The sequence below is a fragment of the Mus caroli genome, unplaced genomic scaffold (assembly GCF_978045245.1).
Source record: "Mus caroli unplaced genomic scaffold, Mus_caroli_1 scaffold_3, whole genome shotgun sequence".
NCBI classification, from domain to species: domain Eukaryota; kingdom Metazoa; phylum Chordata; class Mammalia; order Rodentia; family Muridae; genus Mus; species Mus caroli.
The window spans coordinates 63,256,583-63,269,769 of record NW_028227258.1 but is presented as its reverse complement, the minus strand read 5'-3'; the positions used below and the strand labels follow the sequence as shown (position 1 = coordinate 63,269,769).

General features: G+C 44.8%; 1 protein-coding gene across 7 annotated transcripts in view; it reads right to left on the bottom strand.

Moving 5' to 3' along the window:
- Pde4dip (phosphodiesterase 4D interacting protein) overlaps positions 1 to 13,187 on the bottom strand; it is a 201,453-nt gene that overhangs the window by 128,522 nt on the left and 59,744 nt on the right. For 6 of the 7 annotated variants that reach the window (XR_003836187.2, XM_029475071.2, XM_085835632.1 and 3 more), the window contains exon 4: positions 11,739 to 11,849. Coding sequence is in view for 6 of the 7 variants with exons in the window: in XM_029475071.2 (XP_029330931.2) it covers positions 11,739 to 11,849 (111 nt within the window). In the remaining variant the exon portion in view is untranslated. Of the gene's footprint in view, positions 1 to 11,738; positions 11,850 to 12,095; positions 12,140 to 13,187 lie in introns of those variants that run through there. The other variant, XM_029475077.2, reaches the window with a different exon arrangement.

The following is a 13,187-nucleotide window of genomic DNA, read 5'->3' as shown; positions in this document are numbered from 1 at the left end:
TCACCGGCTCCTCCAAAAAGGCACGAAAGACTGCGTCCTATACATAACGCATTTCAGTCTCATCCCGTGCCTATTACTGAAGTCCGGCAACACAAAACAGCTTGTGATTCTGCCCACACACCCAGTGATCCATTTGCCTCCAGCTTTTGCCTGTGGCAGACCCTCTTCCTTGTACCCCACCATTGACTGACTAACCATGCTTATTCCTTTTTCAAGTTCAGGGATCCTCTCCCCGAAGAATCCTTTGTAGCTTTCCCTCCATCTTCTTTGCCCTCTTGGGTTAGCAATGCCTTACTTGAGTTCCTTTAAACCCCGTCCATTTACCATTCCTCCTTTGATGTTTACTCTTGTCTTCAAAGTCTTTTTTTTTTTTTTTTTTTTTTTGGTTTTTCGAGACAGGGTTTCTCTGTATAGCCCTGGCTGTCCTGGAACTCACTTTGTAGACCAGGCTGGCCTCGAACTCAGAAATCCGCCTGCCTCTGCCTCCCAAGTGTCTTCAAAGTCTTAATGTCCAGCTTAGTACTGGGAATATACTAGACGCCTTATAAAGTCTTACTGAGGAGGAGATAGGTGGAATCAAGGGTCCCCAGGTTTGTCTTCTGTCTGTCTTTCCAGTGTCACCTTCAATCAGCACAAGTCCTCACTGCCTCACATTCCAGCAACACGGGATGCCTGGAAGTGAGCCAAGCATAGTGCTCATTCCTGCCTCTGTCTTTCCCCACTGCCTCTCTGGTCCAGAATGCCTTTATTCCTTTATGAGCTACAGATAGTTGCAAGCCACCATGTAGACCCTGAGAATCAAACCAGGGTCTTCTGATCTTAGCCACTGAGCCGTCTCTCCAACCTTTGAACCCTTAATCTACCTTTTCCTAACTGCAGAACCTTGGCCGACTCCCATGAGCCTGAGTTCCCTAATGTAGCTCCTTCCCTTCCCCAGATGGAAAGATGCTGCAGTGGACTAGGTGTTAACTAAGTGGAAATGGCTATTACTGTCCTGTGTACCTGTAGGCAGTGCTGAGGAGAGCCTACCTTCTCCTCATCTACACTGACCTCGTCTCCTCTGGGGCAAAAGTTGCCAAAGTTAATGCTTTTCTTTGTATATGGAACAGAGTTGACAACATTTTTCTATTATATTGTATGTATGTGTGTAATGAATCTGTGTATATTCTCATGCATATGTGGATAAACAAATGTGTATGCATGGATGTATGTATATGACTTAATGACTTGTTTAATTATTCTTAACTCTTGGAAAATGTTTTACATGCAAACACTTTAAGACATGTGTATGACAATGAATATGTACCGTTAAACTTTTTTTTATTTTAATTTTTTTATTTTATTTATTTATTTACTTATTTATTTTTTTTTTTTTTTGGTTTTTCAACACAGGGTTTCTCTGTGTAACCCTGGCTGTACTGGAACTCACTCTGTAGGCCAGGCTGGCCTCGAACTCAGAAATCCACCTGCCTCTGCCTCCCAAGTGCTGGGATTAAAGGCGTGCGCCACCACTGCCCAGCACCATTAAAATTTTTAATAAGGAAAGTATCTAGTAGGAAAAAGACAAAAGGTTACAGTAGATATCTTAGTCAGGGTTTCTATTCCTGCACAAACATCATGACCAAGAAGCAAGTTGGGGAGGAAAGGGTTTATTCAGCTTACACTTCTACATTGCTGTTGATCACCAAAGGATGTCAGGACTGGAACTCAAGCAGGTCAGGAAGCAGGACCTGATGCAGAAGCCATGGAGGGATGTTCCTTACTGGCTTGCCTCCCCTGCTCTCTTATAGAACCAAGAATATCAGCCCAGAGATCGTCCCACCCACAAGGGGCCTTCCTGCCTTGATCACTAATTGAGAAAATGCCTTACAGCTGGATATCGTGGAGGCATTTCCTCAACTGAAGCTCCTTTCTCTGTGATAACTCCAGCTGTGTCAAGTTGACACAAAACTAGTCACTACAGTAGCTAAAGTACTTACTTATTTATTGTGTGCATGTCTATGTGTGCATGCACACAAACACACATTTCATCATATGGAGGCCAGAGGATGACATTGGCTTCTTCAACCCTTCTTCATCTTGTTTTTTGAGACAAGGTCTTTTTCTGAACCTAAAGCTCACTAACTGGTCTAGCCTGACCATCCAGAAAGCCCTAAGGATTGTCTCTGCCTTCTCAGCATTGGGTTTATATGTGTGCCCCTAGCCAAACTGTTTAGAGACAATTCCCTGGAAACCCAAAGCATCTATTTTCCATGTGTGTTCTGCTACATGCACTCTGTGTGATGACTGCCTGACCTCAGCTTTCTGAGACTCTTGAAGGCATTCGTATCTATTGATTGTCCTTTGGGAAGTAAAAGTTGGAAGGAGGTAGCAAGAATCCACTAAACACAAATATCTTTTAAATATTTGTAACTGATATGTTTGTCCTTGGTTAAATTTTATTAGAGCTTCACATCCATTAGGATTGCACACACACACACATGCGCACACAGAGAGAGATGAGAGAGAGAACAAATGTTAAAAGAAAAAGCTGGAAGCCATGCATACTGTAAAATGGTTCATCTATATGAAAATATTATCAATTCCTTTGAAAATTACACATAGAATTACCATATACTCCAACAATTCTTGTCTGGGTCTGGAAACCCATCTCAAGCAGACATTTACCAACCTGTTATCACAGGAACCTATTTAGAATGCCAAATGGTGGAGGTAGTAGGCATGGAGACATGACAAATACGTAATGAACTGGAATTTAGCCTACCAAGGAAATTCTAACACAAGCTACAATGTGAATGAACCTGGAGGGTGTTGCACGTAGCAGTCACAAACGGACAAATGTATTGTTTCCCTTACATGTGTCAGTTGTGAGATCATGAAGACTGAAAGCACAGTGAAGATGGGTGGAAAGACCAAGGAATGGGAAGTTGGTGTTTGATAAAGACAGGTTCAGCTGGGGTCAAGTTCAGCTCTGTGGATGGGAGGGTGATGCTCATATGACAGTGTGATTGCACAAACTGCACACTTAAAGTAGTTGAAAAGCTCAATCTTGTTACATATTTTACTATTATACATTTGTGTGTGTGTGTGTGTGTGTGTGTGAGAGAGAGAGAGAGAGAGAGAGAGGGAGAGTGTGTGTGTGTTTAGAGACCAGAGATAAATGTTGGGCATCTTTCTCTATTGGTGTTCAATTTATTTTTTCAGAGGTTTCTCACTGAACCTGAAACTCACTAATTTGGCTAGATTGGCTGCTGGTGAGCTCTGGGATAGGCCTAATACCATCAATTCTTTTTATGTTTCCTCCCGCCACTCCCACCCCACCCCCACACCTCTGCATCCCTTCTACTGCCACTACTATCACCTTCCACCACCCCACCCAACCCAACACTGGAGCTACAAACACAGGCCTTATCAGAGTTTTTCTTCTGATCACTAGAAAGCAAATCCCAAATGGAATCCTAGAGCCCAACATAATTCTAATCCACCTTCACTCACCTTCCTGATCATAGTTACATAGTTTATACTTCTGTCTGCACTTATTCCAAAGCCACTCTTTCTAATAGCTGTGTGCATCCAGATTTGCACAGCAATAGCCAAGCGACGGTACTGTTGAAAGGATGCCTGGTTCAAGCTTCTAGCTCAGATGCTCACCTTGTTAACAGGGCCATTTTAGCTGTGTGCACACATGCATTCCTGCATTAAGCCAAGCATCTCTCGATTACCATACATTGTCAACCGTGGAAATAAAGATGATAGTAATAAGGCCTTCTGCAGATGTGTGCACAGGGCTCCTGTAGTCATGAGAATGATAACATGCACCAGGTGTCATTATGGGGTTTCAGAACTATGAGGCCAACATAGAACAGAGGGTGTAGCCCATTTCACTCCACAGCTACTGTCCAACATGCTGAGGTACTGAATACCACAAGCCACTGAAGCACAGCGAACCTAAACACCCAAGCAGAAGATACAGGCCACAGACAGAACCGGAATCTGTATAGGGCCTTGATGTGAGCGGAGCTTGAGGGGCCAGAGGGTGGGCATGGCCAGTGGGTGAGAGGGAAGTAAGTAAGTCACTGGGAAGGCCTGATATGATGATACCCAACACCATGGTGGACTTTATGAACACTATATACTTGTGTTACACCAAATTTACCTTTAACTCTTTTAATTAATAGTTAGCCTCAGCTTATTGTAACCACTTTATAAGCTTTTAATTTGTTTTAGTTTGCCCTTTTGTAATAACAAGTTAAAATGTAACTATACTAAATGGTTGTCCAAAAATATGTATATTGTTAGTTTAAAAGCCTTTTTCTATTTCAAATTTTACCTTTTTAAACTTTTCTGTTTAAAAAAACAAAGAAACAAGACAAACGCACACATTGACCCAGCCTACCAGAGTTAGTACCAGCTGTATCCCTGTATCCTGCCCCCACCCCGTCCATCCTGTCCTTCTGGAAGATCCTCAAGGCAACAGTGCTAATGGGATTATCTGTCATTTCTTATGATAAGTGACTTCTGACATCATTCCTGCAGGACCTGCCTGTGGCTGTTCTTAAGCTAACCTTTCCATTTTGATAAGTAAAAGGAGATTGCTTTAAATCAATGGGAAAAAATTATAGTAGCCAAGCATGGTACCCATGTCTTTAATTCCAACACCCAGGAAGCAGAGGCAGGTGGAGGTAGAGCTCTGTGAGTTCAAGGCCAGCCTGGTCTACACACTCAGTGCCAATTCAAGGCCAGACTGATCTACATAATTGAGCTCCAGAACAGCCTGGGCTACACTGAGAGACCCTATCTCAAAACACAAGAGATAATGATGATGATATAATTATATTACAACATATATAATATATTATTATTATTATGAATTTTAGTGCAGTAAACACACAACGAGATAAAGGATGATCGTCTGTTACTACAGAGCAGCACTATGGTACATGCTGCATGTGCTATGTTCTTATACACCTGGCTGTGCCACAGCCTGCGTCATACAAGCATCACTACAAACATAAAGATGAAGTGCCATCCTAAACTGTTACAAAGGCTATGACATCGGTGGGAGTTGCTTAGCTTCATTCAAAGCTAATGGTCTGTATTTGTCCAGGTTAAATCAGGCAGAGAGAAGCAGAACCAAGGCTCTACACCAGGGGTGCCACACTCACAGCTCAGTAATACTGTAATAGTAGGAGAAGGACAGTTTGGTGAGCAATAAAGTCAGGAGGTTGCTCACCATACCTATAAAAGGGTGATATGTTCAAGCCTCAAAGACTACCTGGGAATAGGATCTTTCCATCTCAAAGATGAGAAAACTGGTCTAGCAAGGTGGCTCAGCCAGGGAAGGTGCTTGCCACTAAGCCTGACAACCTGAGTTCAATCTTTTGAACTTACATGATGGAAGGAGAGAACTGACTCTTGCAAGCTACACACACACACACACACACACACACACACACACACACACAGATACACACAGACACACAGAGAGACACACACAGAGACACAAGGACAGACACAGACACACCCCAAAATATCATTTAAAAACTTTAACAGTGAGAAACCTAGAGATTTATGTCTTGAATAAGGCAGCTCATAGCTCATAAAGGAATGAGACACAGCTCGCTCTACTTCTATCTAAAGGCCAAATTCACTTTCATCTTCCAACATTATTGATACTTTCATTTTTGGAAGAACAACTCTTGACAAAGAAAAGAATAGCTGGTCAGATGGCTCAATGGTTCAGAGCACATGCTGGTCTTCCTGGGGACCCAAGTTTTGGCTCTCACCATCCAGATTGGGTGGTTCACAGCTCCAGAGGGATCCAACATGGGACCAGTACTCGTGTGTGTGTGTGTGTGTGTGTGTGTGTGTGTATGTGTGTATAATATGATAATATATAATATGTTGGTATATAAAGATCATAAATAAATATTTTAAAAGAGGAAAATAAAAGTACAAAACCATACCCACTTAAGTTAGATTCTCTGCAAAAATGTGAAAGTTGTACAAATAATTCTTTAAAGAAAACCAGTAATCATGAAACATGTGTACTTTGGAATCTGTAGTTGTACATTGACTTGCTCTGGTCCAGGATGACAATGTTCCATTTCTCTTCACTTTCTGCTCTTAGACCCAGCCTTGTTACATTTTAAATTCGATCTGAAAAATCCAACCCTTGGGCTTATGAAAAGCAAAGAAGTCTGAGCAAGAAAATCATCACCGCAGGGTCAAAGACTGATGGCTTTCAGAATGCTGTTGGGAGACCACATGTTGGTCATACAACAGTAGTTCTCACACATTTCAGGGCTACATATTCAACTAGTAAGAGGAGATGCAGGATTAGGCAATAAATGAGGCGGTCAGCCATGACACCACCCAGAAACTACTTACACAGCACCTGTATCCAGCAATACCATGAAGCCTGTCCTGCATGAAGTGGGTCATACCCATCTGTGGACCACCTGCAGTGCCATCTCTCTTTTCGTTTTTGTTTTTTTTTTTGTTTGTTTTTTCGAGACAGGGTTTCTCTGTATAGCCTTGGCTGTCCTGGAACTCACTTTGTAGACCAGGCTGGCCTCGAACTCAGAAATCCGCCTGCCTCTGCCTCCCGAGTGCTGGGATTAAAGGCGTGCGCCACCACGCACGGCTCTCTCTTTTCTTTGATCCCCTGTCGGGAGCGATATGCCTTAGTGGTTACTCCTTAGCTTGATTTTTTTTTAGTTAAAATGGTAGCCTGCTGTGGGGCATTGGGCTATGCACAGACAGGCTAGTTTCTAATTGAGTTTAGATCTTGAACCCTGGGACCCTGTGGTGCTAATTCACCTACATGGGACGGAAGGAGTTCTCTCATGTGTCCTGGAACTCTGGCTCCTGCCTAAGTTACCACCTCCCAAAACCCCCACAAGAGAAGCATGGCTAGAAGTCATGTAGGCAATGGCCCACGCTTCTGACCTTCAGGCTAAACTCCTCCCCTGTTACCTAGCAACAGAAAAGATAGCAGCTCACTTTAAAAGGCACTGTTTGGCCTCTCCTTGCTCTCTCACTCCTCTCACTCCTTTGTTCTCTTGCTCTTACTCTCCTCTCCTCCCCTCTCCTCTCCTCCCCTCCCCTCCCCTCCCCTCTCCTCTCCTCTCCTCTCCTCTCCTCTCCTCTCCTCTCCTCTCCTCTCCTCTCCTCTCCTCTCCTCTCCTCTCCTCTCCTCTCACTCTCTCCCTCTTACTCTCTCTTTCTCTCTAGCCTTTCCTCCCTCTCTTTCTCTCTTTTTCCCATTTGTCTCCTCTTGGCCATGGCCAGCCTCTCTCTTTCTACCTTCTCTCTTTCCCCCTGCCTTTCTACAATAAAGCTCTAAAACCATAGACTGTCTCTGCTCATTAAGGCTGCGTGCTCACTCTCCTGCATGCGTGGGAACTTCTCTGCACTCAGCCTTCTCTCCCATAATCCCAGAGCTACATGGTGTGGCTCAGGAGCCCCTTTTGGTTTGGGGGCTGCCTCTTGTCCACCCCCCATCGAGTGGGTCAGAGGTTTGGATGCCCACGAAGGGCTGAGTGGAAAACATCTGGCAGCCCTCTCACATCTGCCTGTCCAGAGCATAGGTGGAACTCTGGCGGGATGTGGGCTGTCCTCCCTTCCCCTCCTTCCCAGGCCCCTTTTTAGTTCCCACAGCCTGCCCATTTGCCTGCAGAACTGAACCTACAATTACTACTGGCTACCACGAGGGGTGGTGGTCCCTAATCCCATAGGTGTATGTTCCTGTTTATCTGTGCTAAGGGTAAATAGCCTCTTAAAAATGTTTAGGAGCTGGAGAGATGGCTCAGCAGTTAAGAGCACTGACTACTCCTCCAGAGGGCCTGGGTTCAATTCCCAGCCACCACATGGCAGCTGACAACTATCTGTAACTCCAAGATCTGATACCCTTACACAAACATGCATGTATGCAAATCACCAATGCACATAAAGTAAAAAATAAGTTACTTTTAAAAATGTACATACAAAGTTGAATTATTATTAATATTTACAAAATCTGAAGCTTCAAGGATATTTTACTTAATATTCAACCCACTGTAGCTAGTTTCAAAGAATCGGGGTTTTTTGTTTGTTTGTTTGTTTTATGTGTAACTCAATACTCTTTAATAAATGTATGGTTGGTATGATTTTTAATTTTATTTTCTTAGTTCTCTAATAAGCCCAGAGGAAAGAAACTCTAGGGCCCTTTTTAAATTTGCTTTTAGACTTTGGCATAACTCTAGATTTCACAACTACTCTTATTGAAAAAAAAATCCATATAGCTTTCTTCCCAATAAAGCATTTATCCATTTTAGCCTCTCCTTCACCCTGTCTCTGTCTCTCTTTCCTTGTCTCTGCCTTTCTGCCTCCCTGTCTGTCTCTGTCTCTCTCTGTCTCTGTCAACTACCTAAGGAAGACTTGCTACTTGGAAAGAGAAACACAGACCCTCTTCCCAGTCCTGTTCTCCCTATTTCCCAGAAGTTGTCATGGTGGAATGTTTAATCATCTCACATTGAGACTGTAGTTTTTCCCTCTTAAGTACCAAAATCTAAACTAAAAACCTACCCACAACAGACGTGTAGTACATATGTTCATAAGCATTGGTTTTCTTTAGAGAATTACTTGTACAACACTCACAAACTTTTGCAGAGAGTCCAACTTATTAAATGGGTGTGGTTTTATATTTTTTATTTTTAAAGAAATGTTTGTCCAACATGAGACAAAAAAAAAAAAAAGCTAAGTACAATAACAGATGTCATGAACCACTTGACTTACCCCGTGGTTCTAGTTGCTTTACTACCAATTAATCTTCCCAGCCTAAAGGAATCATGATGTGAATAACAAGTATGAATAGAAGATGCACCATTACGATCATATTATAAGGAGTCAAACCTCTATTTCACTTCTAAGATACCACAATAACTATTAGCAAGTGTATAATGATTATCCTCTTTTATAAGTGTGATGCTATTAAATTTACAAAGCAGTTGAAAAAATGTTTATGTCACCTTCATGGCTGTTATTTATTCATGCACCAAATGTGTCTTGGTGCCCGCGGCATTGTTCTGAATATCAGTCAGTTCTGTGGCGGCTGGAACAGGTTAGTAGTTACCTGGGGCTCCTGGTACAGTGTTTCTGAAGCCCTGGTTCTTCTGTCAAGACAGAACTTTGCTGTTTGCTATCAATCCCTCATTACTACACACAGAGGATATTAACCTATGATATTGACAATTTTAAAATGACAAGATTAGAGGCTGGAGAGATGGCTCAGCTCAATACCCAGCACCTAGATAAGAGCTCACAACTGTGTATAACTTCAGTTCCAGGGGACCCAACAATTTCACACAGACATTCAGTCAAAACAAGTCAAAACACCAATGCACATGAAATGAAAATAAATATTTTTTAATGGCAAGCTGGGTACCTGGACTCACTTCTATACTCCCAGCACTCAAGGGTTTGAAGCAAGACAATCACAAGTTTGAGGCCAGCCAGGATACACAGTGAGAGCTCCTCTCAATGTGTTCTACCTTCCAAATAAAAGGACACTCAACTGAAGTATTTAAAAAAAAAAAAAAGCAGGGTCTCATATAAGCCAGGTTGACTTCAGACTCTCCGTATAAACAAAGATTATCTTTTGCCTCCACTTCTAGAGTATGAAGATTGTTGACATGCACCCCTGTGGCCAGGTTATGTAGTGCTGTGGCTCAGACCCAGAACTTCTTGCACACTAGGGAAGCCCCCTACCAGCTAAGCTGTCTCCCCAGCACTTAACCCAGCCTTTAGGGCAGTGGTTCTCAATCTGTGGGTCTTGACCCTTTTGGGGGTCACATATCAAATATTTATTTACATTACAGTTCATAACACTAGCAAAATTACAGGCATGAAGTAGCCACAAAATAATTTTATGATTGGTGGTCACCACACCATGAAGAATTGTATTAAAGGGTCTCAGCATTAGGAAGGTTGAGAACTATACTCTAGTGGTTTTTGAGTAGCTGTAACCAAATGGGAAGGGTAATATGACAGGCAGGTTGAATGAAAACTAGGTGAGATGAAAATAAAGGAAACACAGTGCTTTTAGGTTGCTGGAACCACATGAAACAATGGGGGTTGCCTGCCCACGCTGTCCTCATAAGACCAAGTAGAGATAGGTCATAGTTACCTGCATGGGATCCACCAGCAAGATGGATCCAGCGAGAGGACTGTCCTCGCTATCAGTGACTTTGTGTTGTGACTCCCTGCCCATACCCTGTGGCAGCCATCATAATCTAGTCAATCACACTTTTCCAGAAGACAGATGGTACCCTCTTTCATCCCACCCAGAGGATTCCTGAAGAATCATTTCTCCTTAGCCAGTACAGAGCAGAGAACGAGGCTAGATGATTCAAGCAGCTGTCACCTGACTGGGGAAAACCACCCTTTCCCTCCAGGGATCTAGAAGTTGCCCCTTCTGCCTAGGTTTGGGAACAGTTCACGGAAAGACTTCCTCCTGCTATACAGTGAAGAAATCTGTTCGCTCTTCCTACCCCGAGGACTGCACAGCCATGTATCCTTCCCCATCTGCATTATCAAGCGATCAAGTCCCCGGAACCTCTGGTAGCTTCCAGGGAGACACATTCACTACACAGTCAGGGACAAGATGGCGTGGAGGTTGGAGGGGGTCTCCGGGAGAGTAAGAAGGGAACACGGACATTCTGAAAAAAGGAAAGAGACTAAAACCCCTAGAATCAACCAGTCCATACTAAATGAACATCATGACCATAGACGTCACTCGGATATCACTACCGCCCTTCTCAGATTCAGCAGTCCATATTAACTGAATTGGCTAGATAATCATGTGCGGACTCACAGAGCCCAGCTGTTTTTCAGATCCGAATGCTAATGGCTCCTAAATCTTCCCAGCCTCTCAGACAGATCAAGGTAATGATCATGCAGCATTCTGGTGTACACAGGTGGGTATTTATTGGGAGCCGAGATAAAATCGGAGGCAACCAACACTAGACACCCGCATACTTCAGACTTCTTGCTTAGACCCCAAAAGGCTTGAGGAAATCAGTGTAGTGACCCGCCAAGAAACTTAATCCTTGTTACCCATCAGGACTCCAAGTCCCCTTCCCAACATGCTGTCTCATCTCACCCTCAGCTCTGCCAACAGGCTCACATCAATCAAGACAGCCCTCCCTAACAGGAACTCCATCCTCCCTCCTACCTCCCTCCACGGTTCCATGGGTACCCCTTTTTTCCATTCTACCGAAAACAGATCCTAGGACTAAAATGTCTAAGACTCTGTTTCAAACGTGGATCTTGCCTGACTACCTTCAAATGAAAACATGAATTTCTCAGGGAAAAAATTCTCCTTGGTGGCTTCTCCACTCTGTGACCTTACTTCCTCCCAAGCCCCAGAGCTGAAAGAGGACTTTAGGAGAATGGATGGCCTGAGTCACTTCCCCAAGGCTCATTTTAACATGCAAATTTCTGGGCTTCCCCACCCAGCCCTTAAAGGTGAGAGTCTGGGGTAAACACAGGATCTACACCTTAGCTCAGGTGTGTTACAACAGGGTTTGGAGCCTCTGGCTTTGCGTGCCCACCCCCCCACCCCCCGCCCCCTGCATCACTGAAAAGAGGAAGAAAGCGGGGCCCCAGAGAGGGGATGGGCCTGTCTGAGGTCACAGAGAAATACCCAGATTCAAAGCCCTGTCCCAGTCCCTGGTGCATTGGACTCACTCACTCACCCGCTTGTAGACGTCCTCCCGGCTGACTTCATACTTCTGTTGCATGCGCTCCTCCAGGAAGTAGATGCGCAGCTTGAGGCTGAAGTTCTCCTTCTTCAAGTCATTGAGGTGCTGGGACAGAGTGCGATATCCATTAGACATGGTGGGCGACCCATGGGGAGGAGCATGCCCGATCGCCCCCTTCACCCCAGGAACACGGTGCAGCCTGGCCGCGGCATGGAGCGGGCAGGCTAGGACGCTGTTGAGGTTGTGGGACCCCGGAGGCTAAGGCGACATGGCTGCTGTTGGTGCACTCCAGGACCTGGGACTGGGCTCTGGACTCTGGGTGCTGGAGCGCAACACGCTTTCTTTTTTTACCTCGGGGAGATATTTGCGGAATCCCTGACGGAGGAACATGCTGTGTGAACTCAGACACAAGTGGCAGTAACCCGACTCCAAGTCAGGACAGGGCTGTAAGCTACCCCGTTCCCCCCCCCCCCCCCCCCGCCCCGCGCGCCACACACACACTCTCTCTCTTTCTCCTTTTCCTCCCCCCTCCAACCCCCCCACCCCCAGCCTCAAGCCCCAGGGGGCAGTTAAGAACTGTTTGGAAAGAGAGGGCCTGGCAGCTCCCCTCAAAACCTTCCCAGAAATGGGAAGAGGGTGGATAAGGTGGTACTGGGGTTGCAAAGGCAAGAGGGAACTGGAAGGGCAGTGGCCTGTGGGGAGGGGGGAGATGTGGGGTGCATACTGAAACTGTGGAAAGAGTACATGCCCACGAAATGGCCCATAGACTAGTGACCAGAGCCAAGCAGCCTCAGTCTATCAGGTGTAAATCTTAAGGTGCTACGGACCAGAGAGGCGTCCAGTTCCCTTAGTGATCCAGAGCTCAGCCCTGGCCAGGCCAGAGTCTTCAGTCTTTCTCCCTGGCCATTTTCAGTCCTGGGACTGTAGGTTTTCAGTCTTTATTCCCGTGCTCTCTGCTCCCCATACATATCACATACCCGCAAAGAAAGGGTGGATCTTAGCTGAGGGGGACATCTACAAACTGTTTTTCAGTGAACAAAGAGAGGGAAGCCCAAGGGGTCCTCCCTCTGGGGAAGGAGTGTAGGAGAACTGGGGCGGGGGGGGGCGGTGAGACAGCAACACCCCCCACCCCCATCCAGGAGGTCAGAGATTTCAGCCGCTCAATGGTTCCTAACTCCCGCACCTGCCTAATGGAGCCGGGCCATCATCACCAGATCCTGCTCATAAAGCAAGTTAAGATCGAGTGACAGCTGCAACCTTAGCAGGAAGTGTTATTTATATCACATCACATGGGACTTTGAAGGTGACTGGGAGACAGCCCCATAGCCCAGATCCCAAAAGAGGTTTTTGATTTGGTAATACCAAGTTGGAAAAATCACAGTTAACATCTGAGATAAAGGAAATTATATATATATATATATATATATATATATATATATATAT